Raw genomic sequence first — 17,869 nt, forward strand, 5'->3', positions numbered from 1 at the left:
GTGCTGGCAGGTGAATGAAGCCAGGTGAAATCATGTGCTCTTGATTTGAGGTGACTAGGCTAGGAAGTAATAAGAGAGCTGGCAAGGTGTGTTGTTATAGCCAGTTAGATACTTGTAGTGCTCTTGAAAATACTTCTATCTCTGCCTGGTTCCTGTCACTCGTGCACACATGCTAATTACTGTCCCTGTGCACAAATTATACTCTTGGTCAATTTGGCCTGATATTCAACGCAGCAATGACTGAAGACCTCTTGTGCCAGCACTGCAAGGATGTGTGGCAAGTCAGAGTCCCTTGCTCCTAAGGAAATCATACAGTTGACAGAGAGGGACCATAGTTGCAATGGAGAACTTTTCTTCAATCCTCCAGTACCACTGGTGAAGCTATAGTAGTTCTGCAAATCTGACTCCTGTTTGCATTTGGAAGGAGAAGGGATACAGGCGTGGTTTGTTTTTTGTGACTTCGGAAGGCAGTTCTGTGCAACAGTACAAATAGTCTTGCAGAGCAGATGTGCACTAGTTCTGAAACTCCCAGTATCCAGTAAGTGTAACAATGGAGACATTGTTTCAGCCTTGCTTCCTGCTGCCTGGGCGTTGTACTATGCTCAACTCTTTGCTCAATGTTGCTTTTTAAGAACTGTGTCCAAAAGCTAAGTGTAGAAATCTGGCATGCTAAGAAGTTACCCTGAGAAGTTGTCACCTGATGCACGTGAGGTAGCATATCTTTCTTTTGCTTTCCCTAGGTCTGTGATACATGGACTCTTACCTGGATGACTTCTCTGTTTCTAAGTATCTTGCGTTTACTCCTGTAAAGAAACTGTGGGTTGAGCTAATATAAGGAATAGGATTTATTTACCAAAACTTTACGTATCTCTGTGTGAGCCAGTCATTCCAAGACTTTGTTTTGATTGACATAACTGCTTGAGATGAAGACAGAATGGCGAATCTTTGGAGCTTTCCTTGGGTGTGCTTGCATTGCTAGTGTATTTGCTGGTATTGGACTTGGCTTGAGATAATGCAGTCTGTAAGGATTTCCCCCCATGGTTGCAGCAGCCTCTAACTATTGGTTTTCACCTGTGGCAGACAGGTAAATGTTTGGCCCATTTAACTTGCGTGTGCTAATTCAGTGCAATGCAGTAATGTAAATAAACTTTAAGTGGTTATGTGATAATAAATTAGCAAGATACATGTATGCTTAACCCACTCATCCCCTTATGGATTATTAAAATCAACCTCCATAGAGCTGCCATTCTGAATAAAGTGACAAATCCAGTATTCAGTAATCACACAGGGGCCTATTGATTAAAATGTAAGTTTGCCCAAATAAACTATGCCAGTTGGCCTAACATAGTGAATTTAATAAATCAATACATCACACATTGCATATATTTGTTTGTGGAGTAAAACATTCAAGTTTACAGTAATTTTATGGGGATTTCATTTCATGTGGTGGTTCTGAAATACTTTTTAGGTGCTGTCTGTGCGGTAGTGGTCCCCACTGTGGTTTTAGGCACAACAGGCCCTGGGTTTGAGCTACCCTAAAGTCAATAGGTCCTTATCTTCCGTTATTTTCTGGGAAAGAAAGATGGGTTGCACTACTAAGAAAAAAAGGAACAAACAAAAAATCCAAACAACAACAACAAAAAACCCAACCCACTGTTTTCTTTGTTAATAACTTTATGTAGTCAGATGGACAGTGCTAAGTGCCACCAGATTGCTAGTGGCAAAAGGCTAAGAACTTATGGTAAAATAGAAGAGGCTTCATGACCTCCCCAGGCAGTGTTTTCCACAGCTCTAAGTAGCCTTGCCATTTTAAAGCTGTCAAATTCCCTTTACTATTTTACTCTTTTACGCTTAGTACTTTCTAGCCTGGTCTGCTGTGGACTTAAGGAGATTCTATTGCTAAAAACTTTTAAGAGCAAATTATTTGATCCTGCATCAGGAATGTTGTAGGTGTGATTGACCAAGCCTTGGGGTGTGAGAGATGGACTTGCTGACTTTAGAGGTTCCTTCCCAAGCCTCGTCTTCTGCCATGTCAGGCTTGAAATGCAAAAGCATGTGTTTTGATTGTTTTGGCAGGCTTGCTAAATAGTAGCTTGGAAGTTTCGGGCAAAATGACATTTTTTTCAAGTGAACTTCATCCTTTCCACACTCAACCTGCCTTGCTTCTGTAGAGTTAATGGTCATCTAAGGGCTTCTGTGTTTTGGCAATAGATTTTAGAATATCTAACCACTCTGAAAGTTTTAAAAACATCTCTGTAAAGGCCAGGTACTTGGAGTATAAAATATTTTTTTGCAACTTCATTGGCCATTTGGTCTGAGCATTCAGATCCCAGGCCAGATGTGGGCTGTATGTGAAGCTGAGTTTGTTTTAATTGAAGCTATATGGCTAAGTTCTCAATGTTATTTCAAAAACATCAGTACTTATATGCTCATATATTCTTGCTAGGTAAACAACTTGTGGGAGATCCAGTAGACTAAACTTTCTGAGTTTGCAGTTTCTGTTTAAGTGTTCCTGTGCTTTTGGCTCAACAATTTCTAAAAAAACTCAAGCTAGTGTACTTTAATTGAGTCTAAAGAAAGATTTTGTATGGCCAAGTGAAGAGAAACAAAATCATACAAATGTTGTATGAAGAAGCAAGAAAGAATTTCAGCAACAAGTGTTTACTCTGTGTTCATGCAAGGAAACTTTAGTTTCCTCAAAAGAAAAATTTCTAAAGAACATGTAAATGCATAGCCAAGACAAGTGAATTTTCAGTTACATAGGGAAGGTCTTGGATCTGAACAGCCTAGAAGTGTGTAGGTAAGGGCATTATGACCAGGACCTCTGAATCTAGAGCATGAGATTCTGCTGCCTTGCACCTGTAATGCCTGGCTCTGAGCAGTTGGAAGTGCAGCCACAGACCTTCTGTTCACTGCTAAATGGGAACGAAGGTAAATTTGGGACACCATTTCAACTAAGGTGATTTAGTTGATGTTATTAAAGCCTACAATTTATTAGACATATCCACTTTGCATAAAAAAACTTGGAGTTCCTAGTTGTGATATGGCTGTGGCCATATTACGTAGAGCAAGCTTGTTCCTCAGGTTTACTCTGTGTTTTCTGTGTTATGGCTCATTCAGAAGAGAACACTGCTGAAGAATTTTTGCCCTGGTTGTTGTCTGACTCAGCTCTCTGTGTTTCAAACCTTTTTGAAATTGTTAATGTTTGCTCTGCCGCTCTTCATGGAAATGCGGAGAGCCAAAGACCTTTAAAATTGTTTGGTTGGCTGAAAAAAATGCAGAGGAAATGCATAAACATAGCTGCATCTTTCTATATTTCCTCCCTTGTTTTAGTTCTTCATACAATGTCATGAAAGATATTTTGTCCTGTTGAACAAGGGGAGTGCAAGTAGGGTAGCGCAGTCGCTACCTTGATTTATGTACCAGCATTCCCTTTTTAGAATGACAGAGGCTTTCAAGGAAGGAAATGAGAAAGATGCAAATTAGAAAACAGCAATTAAAAGATTATTGGCTACAAAGGATAAAGCTATTAATCATCAGCTTTGGCATACTGCAGAGTGGTCATTAGTTTAGAAGTTAAAACAAGTCTAGTCAGGTTCTGAATAGTGTTAGGAAGCATTTGTGTTCCCTAGTTTAGTCTACCTTCTCCAGTTTGCTTATGGTATGTTAGCTCAACATTACGCAATGACTGCCATTGGCTAATAAGGTGTATTTTGACACTGAAGAAAAGGATGAGATGAATAAGTATGACAAGTGTGGGATATAAAAATGTGTTCAGAAGGGATAGCTATCAAGATTAGAAAGCCCTTAGTTTAGAGTCTGAAGAAGTCTCAAATATACCTAGGTGCTAATCCTGTGCTTCCTCAGTGCCACAAAAACACCATGAGCCAGACCTGTTGCTGTTTTTACATAATTCACAGCGGTGTTTACAGCTGCACTTAAGTAGAACTGGAGTGGTGTTTAGGGCTGATTTACTAAGATCCTGGCCCCACACGACACTATGTTGCATGATTAAGTTAAGCATGTTGGCTTTCCTGTTCTGAAATCTTTGGGATCATCTGTGTGCCCAAGCACAGGTTTATGTATGCTGCATTGGACTGAGGCTTTGAATAGTCTGGTTTAAATTGCTTTGTATGGCGAGATGTGTTTTAACGGTGTATCATTGGTCTGATCTTATCTCTCTTGAAGCCACTGAGAGGAGGGAGAATGCTACTGACACAAGTTTGTTACTAAAAAAATTAGAGAAGGAAAAAATTAAACATGCCAAGGGTAAAGATTATGCTTTTGAGCATGGCTTAGTTGCGGTTACCTGGTTAAAATGCAGAAGGTGATCTTGTTTTGAGAGGAACTCTAGATTACTTCTCCCTAGAAAGACAGAGTTTAATTTATATGCTATGTGTCCAAGTAGTTAACTTTAAGCTTCAAAATAATCGTATACTTCAAGTTAATTGTTTGAAACACTGTAATGGGCATGAATGTATGAGTAGTATGGTTGTTTTCTTAAAACATAAGAAAAGTACTCAACCGTAAAACTGGTTATGAGTCATAGAGAGTCTCCTGGTCTGGTGTAATTTCTGGTAGCTGGAAAGCTTTTGATACATTGTGTGGCTGAATAGCTGCAAATAGTCTCATGCATGAGAAACTTGAAGTTCTTGTGGGAAGTGTTATTTACTCTAATTTTCAGATGGATGCCCTTGATGGTGACAGCCTCTCTGTAAAAGCTTAATCTTTCTCTTTTGTCCCTCTTATTTCTCTCCACTTCCTGCTCATAGATATGACTAAGGGACATGAATTATTCAAAAAACCTCTTGCTTCATTTGAGAGCAGAATTCCCTGTTCAGAGCGAGCAGAAGCCATGGGGATTTTTTTTTTTTTTTCCCAAGTGGAAGTGTTTGGGGAAGAGGTGGAAGACTATAGGCTTCTTAACCCTGGTAAAAATCCCTCTCCTATTAAGCACTCTCCTTCCTGTGATTCCTTGTATGTGAAGGGAGGGGCTGAGACCTGTGGCTGAGCTGCTTTGCACTGCACACATTTAGCCACCTACAGTAATTTGGAAACCATATGATTCTTATCCCTTTTTTTTTTTTTTCCCCCATCCTTGCACCATTTTTAGGTGAATGGAAGGAGGCTTATTATTGCAATGTTGGGATGGGTCCAGTTGTCTCAATGCCAATGTGCGCTGCCTCATGCTTCACATGAGAAGGCAGGAATGTAGCTTTGGTTTTGCCATTGGCTCTAGGGCCAAAGGGGTGGTGAAGACTGGATTTCTCTGTGGTGGTTAGGTCTTGATGGTGCAGTGCCTAACTGGAGTAGATGAAAAATAATGTAGAAGTGATGGCAAACACGGCGCATTGGTTTAGTTGGTCTTGTGCCGTTCTGCTGATCATGAATGGGTGGCTTTGGTGCTTTGGTTTAACTTAAGGTATATGTATAGGTAAGTAGTTTCTTGTAAAATCAAGCAATAATTTAAGCTGAAAAAAGGGATTTTTCCAAGTATCATGTTGAATACATGTTGAAATATTTCTTGTTTACTTTTAAGATGATGTTTAAAAATGGGATGGCATAGGTCACTAAGTCATCACTGAGTTCATTTACAATCCTCATCTCCTGAATCAACTCATTGATTCTTTTGCTGTGTGACTTATGCTCACCTAGGGCAGGATCTCCCAGCTGGGGGCCTGCAGCTCCTTAGGCAGCTGCAGAGCATCCTGATTCACTGTATCACCTGCTGTCCCTGCCCAGGCAATGTGGGAGCTGTAGCTCTTCCCAAGGAAAAGGAATTCTGGCCTTCTGCTCATTCTTCCCCCTGCCCCCCTCCTTCATTTTTTCTTCTTTAATTGTGCTAGTACAAGGTTTCTGTCTAGCATTGTGAATGAGCTCAAGGAACTATCATGTTTAAAAAGGGTTGCTGCCTTTGAAAACATTTGAAAGACGTTTGTTTAAGGAAATCAGTTTCCTGATTTATTTTATAATGCTGCTTTGCAAACTCTGGTGTCAGCCTAGTTGCAACGTGGTTTCCTGAGAGGACAATGGTGAAGTGGAGGCAGGAGAGCTGCCTCCTATCTGAATCTAAATCTGAAGTCAGATTTAGTCCTAAAGATAACTTATCAAAGAGGGACAGCCTGAGAAACCTTTTATCTGTGGTCCTTCCGGTGCTCCGTGGCCCAGTCCCACTGATGCGTACTCGTGTTTTTGGGTTTCTGACTTTTGAGCAGGAAGAGATCAGCTGGAGATGATTCTTGCCCACTGAGCAAGTATCTGCATCCTACTGACCTGCAGGGCAGGGCATTTAGAAGTTGTCTTGAAGGTTCTGAGAAACTCTCTCCAAAGATCCTCCAGCTTTATGGTGCATCATGTAACTTGGCTCTTTAACGGGCTGCTGAAGCTATGTTGAGTAGGTGCCTGTTTGCCTCTGAGGAAGCACTCACTCCTGTCCACATGGGTGAGCAGGAAAAGATGTGAGCTTTCCTGCAAAGCACTTCGTCGCAGTCATGTGCAGCTGTGTCTCGGCTGACATTTCATCTTCCTTCTCGGTCTCTGCATATTATACAAGAGAGTCTTTTTTTTAATTAAAAGAACATATGTGAAAATCAAAGCCCTTATGTAGGAAGGCCATAGTGGAGAAGTGGATCTTGAGGTGGTTGTTTTGTTTTAAATATATCTTTGACCATGGTTAGGGTTGCACATAGGATACATATTCTTGATCTGGAGTAGAAAGATCTTTTGATGCCTTGTGTTTTGTAAAGCACATCTAGGTTACAAAGCTCAGTGTTTGTAAAATATTTGATAACTTGAGCAAGTAATTTGCAGTTCAATGCTAGGTAAGAATGGCCTTCATTTGGTGGTGAGCACATACACAATTTCATAGTTGAGTGTGTCAGTTCTGCAGCTTATCATTCCCATTTTTTTTCTACTCCTCTTTCGCTTTTGTTTTCTTTTTGTTAAATAACAGGATGGCAGAAGTAAGCTTTAAATGTGAAATAATCTAAGCTTCAGGGCAGTTTCCTGTAAACTCCCGATTTATGCCCTAGGCTTGTATAAGTTGGAGAACTTTGTTGAAATGAGAGGTTTGCACCGATTTACATCATCTCTGCACCCGGCTCCCTTTGTATAAGCACGTTGCAGAAGACCTGGCAGTGATGCTATGGGAGATGGAAGCAGTGTGGGGCAGTGTGGGCTCCCTGCCCACCTGTGACAGCTTCCAGCTCACACCGCTGCTCTGGGAGGGCAGGGCTGTAATTTCTGCTCTTGTCAAACACCATGATGGGGGGGATGAAGTACCAGGAAATGATAAATGACCTGCAGCTTCAGCATTGAAGGGAAATACGGTCTCCATCCTGTTTTCGCTCCTGCACCTGGGATTTTAAAATGAGTTAAGCAGCCAAATGTAAGACTGCTGGGTGCACTTTATCAACTTTAAAACCTGCTGGCTTCACAAGCCCTATTCTTCTGGTGTTACGGAAGCACCGTGGAAGCCCTGATTCAAAGGGGGTAATTAAACATATAGCAAAATGCAGTAGCTTGCTGACCATGGTTGTGCTGCATGAATCAAACTGACTACTGGCTAGAGAGCTTGGTGGCAAGGCTTGGAACTACTCTGCCTACTACTAGTTATAGATGAGTAACTGAATTTCATAAACTCCCAAGTTTACTGACTGAATCAGTAAACTTTTGACTGCTGACTTAGGAACTTGATGGTCTGTTAGTGGTGGTGTGATCGGAAAGAAGCACATAGTTATGTCTTCTCCCTGCTGGTGCTTTGGCTTTTGCTCTTCTTTGTTTCTGCTGTTTGGTATAGCCAGGCATGGTTAAACCCTAGCAACAGAATAGGTGCTAGTGCTGTGATACAATTATTAGAGGTTAATCTCTCATGCTCTCTCTCAAAACCAAAAGGAAAAAGAAAATAAAACACCCAATAATAAAAATAAAGGTCTGAGATGTAAAGGGTAAATCCCTTTACATGGGTAAATGTAAATGTAAAAAGAAAATGGTACATGGCTCTTAAGGCTTCCCAGAGGACTGAATAAAAATAAGCTGAGAGATTGCCCCATAGCTGCTTTTGGTTCTGTGCTTTTCTAGTGCTCTGTGGTTTTACTTTTAAGAGTATTTGTTTATGATTATTGCTTAGCAGTGAATTTGTTTTTGCTAACTTTTAATTAGTTCTTTAGAAACTATTTTTTTTAATAACCACAGTGTTGCTCTGCTTTCATTGACCTGTTGCTGTCCCAATGGGATACAAAATTCCTGTGATACCAAATATCAGTCCTTAAAACACAGTTTGTCTAATGTGTGCTAAGATGCTGTTTGCTAGGTTTGTTTGTTTGCTTTTTTTTGTAATTGCTCCTTACAGATGTTAGTGTGCTGTAGCCCAAGGAAATTTAATCTGTTTAATCTGGAGAAATAAATACAAAAACCCCACCCAAGTGCCCACAGAAGGCTCTCCTTTATTGTTGAACATGGATCTTTTCAACAGGCTCCCAAAACAGGAAGCATTTGAATAGCACCAATAATATTGGACTGGCATTTTTTTTGCATGTTCTAGTGAATATTCCTGAAATCCTGTCTGGGTTATGTATCCTACTATTATTTTTTTCAATAAAATGAAAATTATACCTAAGGTTTGTTAGCCAACAAGGTTAGATTTGAAGAACAAAAACAAGCTAAAAACATCAGCTGTCACTGAACACTTCATGGCAAAACAAGCAAACAGAAACAAAACAAAAACAAAACAAAAAACAGACTTATTAAAATTGTAATGAAGTTATCCCTGCTGCCTTTTCCCCACTTCTGTACTGGTGCATCTCGGTTATCACTCTATTCTCCTAAGGAGTGTTTAAACCAGTTAAGAATGCATAGTTAGTATCAGGTTAATTAAAATCATTTCCTCACAGAATGCATTATGTAACTGTTGCACTGTGTAGCTGTGACCCCCTGCCAAAAAAAAAAGCAACAAAAACAAACAAAAAACCCCTACCCACTTAAGCTCTAACCTGATTTTTCTTTGATAAGCCACCTGGCCTCAGCTTTTCATCATGTTCTTTTTTTCTTCCCTTGTTTTCCCCAGTGCATCCCAAGATGCAAACTGTAATATTTAATAGCTATTACTGGATCCTATTAAAATAATTAGTTTCTCCATTGTACGGAGGCTTGTTATTCTCTGTTGAGCACTGTTGCCATGAACTACATGCCTGTAGTTTTGATAGATACAGGAGTGGATTGTCCTTCTGCTATTGGTAAATAGATATAAAACCTTTGCTTCTCTTTGGGTTTCTCTAGCCCTGAAGTTTTCATCTGGTGGTGCTTGACCTATGAATGAGTACATCTATATCCATCTATGCTAGATAAATATCCTGGATGATGATGATGATGATTACTTTGCTAGTTTACAAGCTGTGCTTTGTCGAATTGTTACTTCAGCTTCTTCATCTGAGAATTTCAAGCTTCTGAGAAAAATTTCCCTTTTCTTGCTGCCTCTTCTTCTTCTTCTTCTTCTTCCCCCAATCCCTTTCCCTTGGTGCTGTTGCTTCGTTAGCTGCAGTACCAGTAATAAAGGCCCTCTCAGCTGGCTGCTTTTCCTTACTGCTTAACCAGATTTGTGAGCATGTCATTTCCATTGCATGTCCCAGGATTCAGGAGCTTATTGCTGTTCTAACCGTTTCCCTGTGCTCACTCTTCCGATAAACTCTCACTCTAGTCTTCTTGTTACAGTAGAGCTTGCTGGTGCTGCTGCAGCTAAGCTTGTGTCATTCTTTCCATAATAAGCAAGCATGGATTTCTTCCAGGATTTAGAACTTGCCCAGAAAAATTCTGTTTTCAGCTGAATCTCAGAATAGGATATCTCAGCCAGCATAATATTTGTACTTAATTTGAACTGGCTTTGTTGCTCTTTTAAAATAGAGGAGGGTAAAAAAGGAAAATTTGACAGTGTGAATTTTCTTGGACATCCCACAAAGACAAGCATTTAAAACATGACATATTATGGCTTCTTAGTTTCTCATGTCAGCTGCTGGGTTGTGCCTTGAGTTATTTGACCAAAAAAAGTCAAAAAAGCCTCAATAGTATAGTGGGAGAAAAAGGATCATGAGGTCTGCTCTGTAGACCTTTGGATGGCCTGTGCAGTACTGAGGGCTGCAGGTTACACCTGTCAGCAGACTGAAGACCTGGGGTGTAGGTGTTTGTGGCCAACACATCAACTAGTTTAGAGTCAGGTATGAAGTTAAAACATGCCACTTTTGTCCTGTAATGTCTGTGCAGTCCCGGGTATCCTTCATGGGAACCCACAGTAGCTAGGAAATAGGGGCACAGCTGGCAGGGACGGGGCAGATGCTGCAGCCCCTTTAATATCATCCAAAAGGTCTTTGTCGACCGAAGATACTTGTTTGAGGCCCTCTGGCTCACTGACTTTGTCCAGGTTCATTGAGCTTTGGGGCAGGGTGCAAACCTATTTTAATGAGACTCTTGAGGAGAGGGCTTTTCTCGAGAGTAATTTCCGGTGCTTTGGGAATATTTGTTCATCTTTTTTCGCTTTAGCCAGCTTTTAAAGTATAATGGAATGTAGCTAATTTTGTCTTTTTGTTTTGTTTTGCTTTTAAATAACTGCCACAGAATTTCTTATTTTGGTGTCAACCCCTCTATAGTCTGCAATTATGCATATAAGTATACAAATAAGTGCAGGATTGTCATAGTTGGTCAACTTTTAACAGTCAGTTATTTTTTAACATCCCCAGTCATATTCTGGACTGTTCTGGATTGTTAGATTAGTCTTGGAATAGATCCAGAAGATAACACTGCATCAAGATGGTTCCTGTGTTGACTTTGGTGTGTTTCTTAAGAATTTGTGCCTGATCTAAGATCCACTTAATGAAGACATTGCAGTGTATTTAGTGGTCTCATAGCCCTGTAAGTCAGGGAAGATGTAGGAGAGAGGAATAGTCTGAAAATTCAAGTGCAGAAATTACAGGATTCTTTCCAGGAGCAGGGACAGTGGATGTCTGTCCCCTGCTCCTTTTGTCCTTCCTCATTTCTGCAGAAATGATTCCAGGTGGCCTTGGAGTAGTTGAGGTTAGTGCAGGTGAAAAAGAGCAGAGAACTAATTTGCCTGAAAAATGGTCTGGCCAAAAAGAAATATTTGGTCGGATCAGTTTCTCAGTCTGATATGCCAGCAGCTTGTGCAGATCCTTCCTCTGTGTCTGCCCTTCTCTGGCTTCACTTGTTTGTCAATAGCTGCCTCATCGCAGAGCCGGCACTGCCGCAAATTACACACTGGCTTGTTAAGGAAAACCAAAATGAGTGGCAATTTACTTCCATACTTTGGCCAGTGAACTGTGGCAGCCCAGCTGCTGCTACTGCTGCTTAAGGAAGCAGGTTCTTGATGGCTGTGTTTGGGGACAGCTGTGTTGTAGTTGTGCCCCTGGCGTGATGAAGCTGCAACCTGGTTGATGTTTACCAGGTGGCTGCTCAGTGTCCTCTGCTGCTGAGACAGTTTCTCCCCTCAGCTTTGCACGGAGACTTCAGTTTGCTGCCCCTTGGTTTTCTGGTCCTTTCCCGCTGACAACTGCTGCTAGTGTCTCTGTTAAGGCTGCTTAAATCACCTCCCTGTGGGTAGGCGCTATCCCTTCGGTTCCTAAAGCCAGCAATGTTTACTGTGATTTAATCTGTGTGCGTCTCTGCTTTTTTTTTTTTTTTTTTTTTAGATACATGTATTGGACTGACTGGGGTGAAACGCCCAGGATAGAGCGAGCAGGAATGGACAGCAGCACACGGAAAATAATTGTTGATTCAGATATTTATTGGCCCAACGGCCTCACGATAGATCTGGATGAGCAGAAACTTTACTGGGCTGATGCAAAACTGAGCTTCATCCATAGAGCAAATCTGGACGGTTCTTTTAGGTAAGTTCCCTTCAGCTAATAGTATGTTGTGAACTGTTTATCTCCCAGCATTCATTTTGAACTGAGGCATTTACATTAATCTAAAACAGTGGCAGGGCCTTATTGTTCTCACTAAACCCAACTGTTAATAACTTTGCAAAAATAAAGCAGCCTCCCACAGTCATAAAACTCATTTTATAAATTGAAGTAAATGTATTTGTGTCATTTCACTATGGATTGTTCATAAGCTTGTTCTACAGCATAGTTTTGCTTTTTTCAGTTTATATTTATCTTGAAAATATCTGGAAATCTTTATCACTGGCCGTAGGCAATCTAACATTTAACTAATGTTGCTGGGGTTTTACAATATTGTTATTGTCATTTTTTTTCAATAGTATCTTGAGAGATGTTTATCCAACGATATTTTTCATGGCATGCCTATAAATTAACCAAACTCTGCTCGTTTTAGACAGAGTTAGCTGGAAGCTGCTGTTCTTGCAGGCTTGATGGAAAGCACAGGATGGCAGTTTGGTCCAGTGGGCTCAGGTCCAGCTATCCCCACTGGAGAGACAGAGATTGCCCCTTCAGACAGGCCAGACCTAGATGTTTCAGTTTGTACTTTGAATTCTCTCCCATGGTTGATGGGCAGGTTGGGTGTCATCTGCCACTGAAATGTCCTGCCAAGGAAGCCAACTTCTGCCTTCTGCACTGGCTCTGATCTTCAGGTACTTTAAAAAAAATTATCCTGCTGAATAGTCAGTGATTTACTGAGTGCTACACAGCAGTTCATTTATATATGATTAATAAAATGCTCTTGGTCTGATTGGATGAAAAAAAGAGTGATGCTGCCTTGAGTAGGGCCTGCCAGCTACTGGGGTTGTTTTGGTGTTCAGGAAAGGCCAAAGTAAGTGCTTAGGAGTGGCCTCACAGTGCTGTGTTGATACAGTTGGCTGTAGTGTTCTGAGAAGTGACGCTATATTCCTGTGATAAAGTAACGCATTCTCTAAAAAGTTAGACAGACAATTGTTGCCATCACAGAAGAGTGTGGAATCTATTGCTCTGCACTGAAGCAAAGAGCAAGAAATATTGAGAACTCCATTATCCAGCTTGAATCTTCTTGTCCTGCAACACAGCTTTGGATGCTGAGATTTTGGCACTCGTTCTAAAGAAGTCTGCCTTGAGGAAATAAACAGAGGAATGCTGGAATCTGGTAAAATGCAATTTGAATGGTCACTTGTCTTGGTGGTTGCTATCTCAATGTGTCAACAGCCCCCTAAGGGGAATTGGAAATTACAATGACTTTTATATAGTGCCAATTTATGTATTTTAAAGCATCCAAAATATGTCTCTTATGAAATCATTTTGCCATGATTAATTTTTATTTAGTGTGTATATCTGTGTAATGGCATAATATGCCTCACTGCAAAAACACTGCATTTTTCATGGTCTTTTCTAATTTTTTTTTTTTTAACAGGAATGTGTTGTGTGCCTGATTTTCACACTCATAAAAGATGGATAACAATATTGACATCCTTTATAAAACACTCTAAGTTCCATTGATAGCACTATGTAAGAGCTAGATAATGGTGGCATTGTAATAAATGACAAGTACTAAGTGATGGTCAGAAGTAGAGACAAGGGAAAAAGCTTTTTCAGAAGGGAGTGGGAGCTCAAAGGCACAGTGCAGGTTCATAGGCTGAAAGAAAATACCAAATTTTTCAAACGTGTATGTAAATATATTTCTCTAATTTGGGGGTGGGTAGCAGATGGGAAAGTTTGTGATCTGATTCTGCATTTCTTGTACACATACTAATTGTATAAAAGTTACTTGAAAATGTATGTGTGTCAAAACGTGAAATTGTAACTAGTAAGAGAATTTTATTTTCTTTTTATTAAGAAAGAAAAAGACAACCTGTAAGGGATCAAGTCTTTCGACTATACACTAATCCCAGCAGTCTGTCTGAATTGCTCATGACAGATTAGTGCATGTCTACTTCCATGTCCCTGAGCTGCATGTATTTTTATATTGTACCATAAGGGAAATTGATAATTTAGGAGAAAAAAAATAATGCATGCATCACTTGGATGCAAAAAAACATTTTTTTGTGCATTAATATACTTTCTTTGCATATTTTACTCTCGACTGTTGGAGAGCTTGAATATATGCTTGGTGTCAGGCTGTCCCCATGCGGGATGCATTTCGGAGAGCCCTTTTATTTTTACAGCTGCATAGGGACTTTTAAAGCATTGTCCAATATAATGCCTGTGTATATTTTAATGTATATTTTATAATGTCACTATATGGTAAAACTACCTTCTTAAAATGTTATGCATAGTAATAAAATTCCACAAATATTGACCTTAAGGGTTTTTTTTTTTTTTAAGATTTTTTTCTATTATTTCTCAAAGCTGAAAATACCTTTGGAATAAAATTGGAAGAAAAGTGAGCTGCTTCATATGTGAATAAGTGTGAGGGAGGAAGTGGCCTCTGGTCTTTAAACAGAATAAAATAAATTTCTCACAGACTTCTCAACAAAGAAATCTTCTGGTATTTCAAACCCTTCTACTCCTATCCCAGAATCACTTCAGAATTCAAATAAAATGGAAGTTGGCATTCTCTGTAGTGGAGCAACCTGCCTTTCATATATTAGGGATATCATGACGGGAGAGTGGAAGTCTTAATATCTGGAATATCAGAACGAGGGAAAATAGTGACAAATAGTGACAAATAAGTGCTGCAACACTAGAAATTTCAGCAAGTTCAGCCAATGCTGTGGGTAACAAGAAGCAACAGTAAAGGTGAGAATGAGAAGGGAAACCCATGTTTGTATTTTTTTTAAATATGTTTTATGGTGAGAGAATTAGTATAAGCTGAAGGACAGAAATTTAAGAGCACTTTTAATTTTATCTCTGACACAAAAGATAGAATTGTTTTGTTTTCTTTTTCCTGCAATTTGTTGCAAAAGCAACTTTTGTGTGTGACACAGGGTGAACACATGAAGAATTTGGGGGGGACCCTTTATCCAGGAAAATGCAGATGCTGCCATCGCCCATGAAAAGGACAGAATCGTTTCTCTGTCAAGTGGTAGCTGTTTTTTTTTTCCCCAAACTCTACGGAAACAAGGCAACTGCAGATGTGATTAGACATGTATGAAAATGTGTTCCTCACTTTGCCTCAGGATGATGCTGACACTTGAGCTTTCCTAAAGCTGTGTAATGGAAATTCTGAATACTGGTTTACTATATCAGAACAGTGGTTAGGAAGGTTTATGTCTGCCTCAGTATAAATGAAGCAGCCTTGAATGCTGTGAAACTGAGTTCATATTATTTTGACTGAGAAGTTGTCAAATAAATGTGCTTTTTCTCAGCAAATGCCCCAAAATTGCAGAAAGTGAATTATACAAAATTATTGCAATGTGTGTGTTCAGGAAAATATGCTGGAAATGTTGCATGATTTGCAACTTTCAATTCCTCTTATAATAAATGATGAAAGGAAGAACACTCAAAAATAAGGAATATGATTTTGAATAGAGTCTGGCTTTCGTGATGGATGACATGAAATTTTGTTGACTTGTTTCATGGCAGAGCCTGACAAAAGTAAATAGGATTTCATAAAAGATAGACTAATCACAGAAGATGCTGTGATTCTGCATGTGAAGTTTCCTTAAGTTTCTAGCTTTCACCTGGAGGCCCAGGGTGCAGCCTTCTACCGAATTACAGCAGAGTGAAGAGCAGGTGCTTTATTCAGGCCCAGATTTATTGTGAGCCACACCAGTAGGAATATTGGACATCCTGCAAAGTCTCTGGTATTTCAAATGTCTGCAAAAACACTGCTGGAGAATAAACTCTCCAGCCTGGAAAAGTTAATTGAAGGGGCAGGAGAAGGGCAAGGAAATAGGGAATGTGTTAACAGAAATCTGTCATCGAGTTGGAGCTTCTTACGTGAAGAATAAGATATTTAAGGGATCTTGCAACACTGAGCTTTCAAAATCACTAAGCTGACTTTTTTTTTTTTTTTTTAAATGCAGTGTGGGCCGCTGCAGAGGAAAGAAAGTTTGGTCTTGGTACTAGACTAAATACAATTTTAGATGCTGTTAAGCAGTCTGTGACTTTGTGATTCTGCAGGAAAAGTTGTTGCTCTCCATTTTAAAATATAATCTGAAAAGAAAGTTTTTGTTGTAGGTCAAGCTGAGTGGAAATAATTTAAGGAGACTCTGAAGATGTTTTTTTCCTGCTGTAAGAAAGGATGGGGTATGACTGGTAGAGCCAAAATGTGGAAGCTTGAGTCTCTTGGGTCAACTTGGCATATGTTGCATGAGAGGACAGAAAAGTGATGTGTTCACTGGGCGGAGTGCAGTGTAGGAGCGTGCTGCAGAGCTGCTTCCTCCAAGAGGTCGTTGTGTCTGCGTGTTTGCCCAGTCCTGTCAGGGGACTTTGGTGTGGCCTTACAGAAGCCAGTATAGAGCTGAATCAGATAGTTTGTTGCTATGAAACACTATGTTTGTTTCCTTATTGCTATGAAGAAGCTAAACAAAGTCCAAATTTTCATGTCTACGTTACGCATCACTTAAGGTGCCTGCCATTGCGCCCCGTGAGCATGCTAATGTGATGTAACTTGTGGTCACTAAAACTAGGTGTTTGATTTTCTTCCACATGGTCTCTCAGAGAGGAATTCTCAAGCTTGTACTGCTATAGCTGCTGAGAGCAGTGATTTGTTTGAAAGGATTTTCAAAGTTGATGTGTTTTAAGAGGAAAACTTATTTTCAAGGTCTAGACAGACAAAAGTCTGTAACAGAAGTATGAAGGTTGGTAGTTGTTTTTAAGATGCAACAGAGGATGACATATGCCAAATAGTTTATGAAGATATAAAATAAATGCATCAGAAATGCATTTCCTACAGATTACTGTAAAAACTTGTTTTAATTTTTCCATGTGCTTGTTGCTTTCATTACCAGATGAATCTCCAGTTCCAATTTATTTGTTAAAAGAGGATAATTCTTTAGATGAGTATTTAAAAACACATTGACATTTCTTCTGTGTGTATCTAGTGAAAGCTCTATATGTTAATTCTTGCTTTTTCTTTGACCTAGGCAAAAAGTTGTTGAAGGGAGTCTCACTCACCCGTTCGCACTGACGTTGTCTGGAGACACTTTGTATTGGACAGACTGGCAGACACGCTCCATTCATGCCTGTAACAAAAGGACAGGAGAAAAAAGGAGAGAAATACTGAGTGCCCTCTATTCACCGATGGACATCCAGGTCCTGAGTCCAGACCGACAGCCATACTGTATGTGTCATTTTTCTCTAAGCTTCTCAAATGGCTGATCTATTTGGCCAGAAAAACAATCATTTCTACAGTCCAGAATTGATCTTGATAATATTCAGTCTGTTAATGAATGTTGAAGTATGAGAGGGACTTAGTCTTGAGCTTTTATATGAAACAGATACTGTCTCTCTTTTTTTTGTTCATTGTGTATGATGTGTCCTCAATAAAAGCCATGTGTGGAGAATGTAGAATGGAATCAGTCTGTATGCATTTTGTGTCTGCATGAGGGTGATTTGTCTAGGCTGGCGTGGGGTGGTTGTGAGAATGAGACTTAAGAGCGGCAGATGCAAAGGCAGAGATCAAAAAGCAATAGAGTGGAAAACTCAAGTAACGCAACGGCCTTGGGAAGAACCAGCTCTTGCTTACGGCAGATACTCTTGCCAGTCGGATTGCCCTATCATTTCAGCCGGCCCTAAAGTTTCCTTTCCTAAAGATAATGCTTTTATAGGAGCAATAAAGTATATAGGATGTCAATGAGCACGTTTGAAAGTAAACAAGTGACTGCTGGTGTGAGTACCACAAGCTAAATTAGACACAATTTTTTATTTTTATGTTAAAGCAATTTAAATGCTCATTCAAAGCACGAATGATTTGACAGTTTCATGTTTCATCTCTTGCAGTCATTTTTGTTCTTCTACCCTCAAAATGTTTAGTTTTTAAAATTTTTGAGGAA

The 17,869-nt window shown here is 39.8% G+C and overlaps 1 protein-coding gene and 1 long non-coding RNA gene across 2 annotated transcripts in view; one reads left to right on the plus strand and one right to left on the minus strand.

Moving 5' to 3' along the window:
• Positions 1-17,869, plus strand: part of LRP5 (LDL receptor related protein 5) — a 133,036-nt gene that overhangs the window by 36,910 nt on the left and 78,257 nt on the right. The window contains exons 3-4 of the mRNA XM_088525915.1: positions 11,694-11,891; positions 16,961-17,157. Of these exons, the coding sequence (XP_088382041.1) occupies positions 11,694-11,891; positions 16,961-17,157 (395 nt within the window). The remainder of the gene's footprint in view (positions 1-11,693; positions 11,892-16,960; positions 17,158-17,869) is intronic.
• Positions 12,853-17,038, minus strand: LOC148594533 (uncharacterized). The gene is made up of 2 exons (XR_015913444.1): positions 16,992-17,038; positions 12,853-13,042 (listed from the first exon to the last, which is right to left on the minus strand). It is a non-coding gene; the product is annotated as an uncharacterized LOC148594533 (long non-coding RNA).

Source organism: Tinamus guttatus, unplaced genomic scaffold (genome assembly GCF_059628265.1).
Source record: "Tinamus guttatus ecotype Peru unplaced genomic scaffold, ASM5962826v1 Tinamus_guttatus_pri_ptg000240l, whole genome shotgun sequence".
Classification (NCBI taxonomy): domain Eukaryota; kingdom Metazoa; phylum Chordata; class Aves; order Tinamiformes; family Tinamidae; genus Tinamus; species Tinamus guttatus.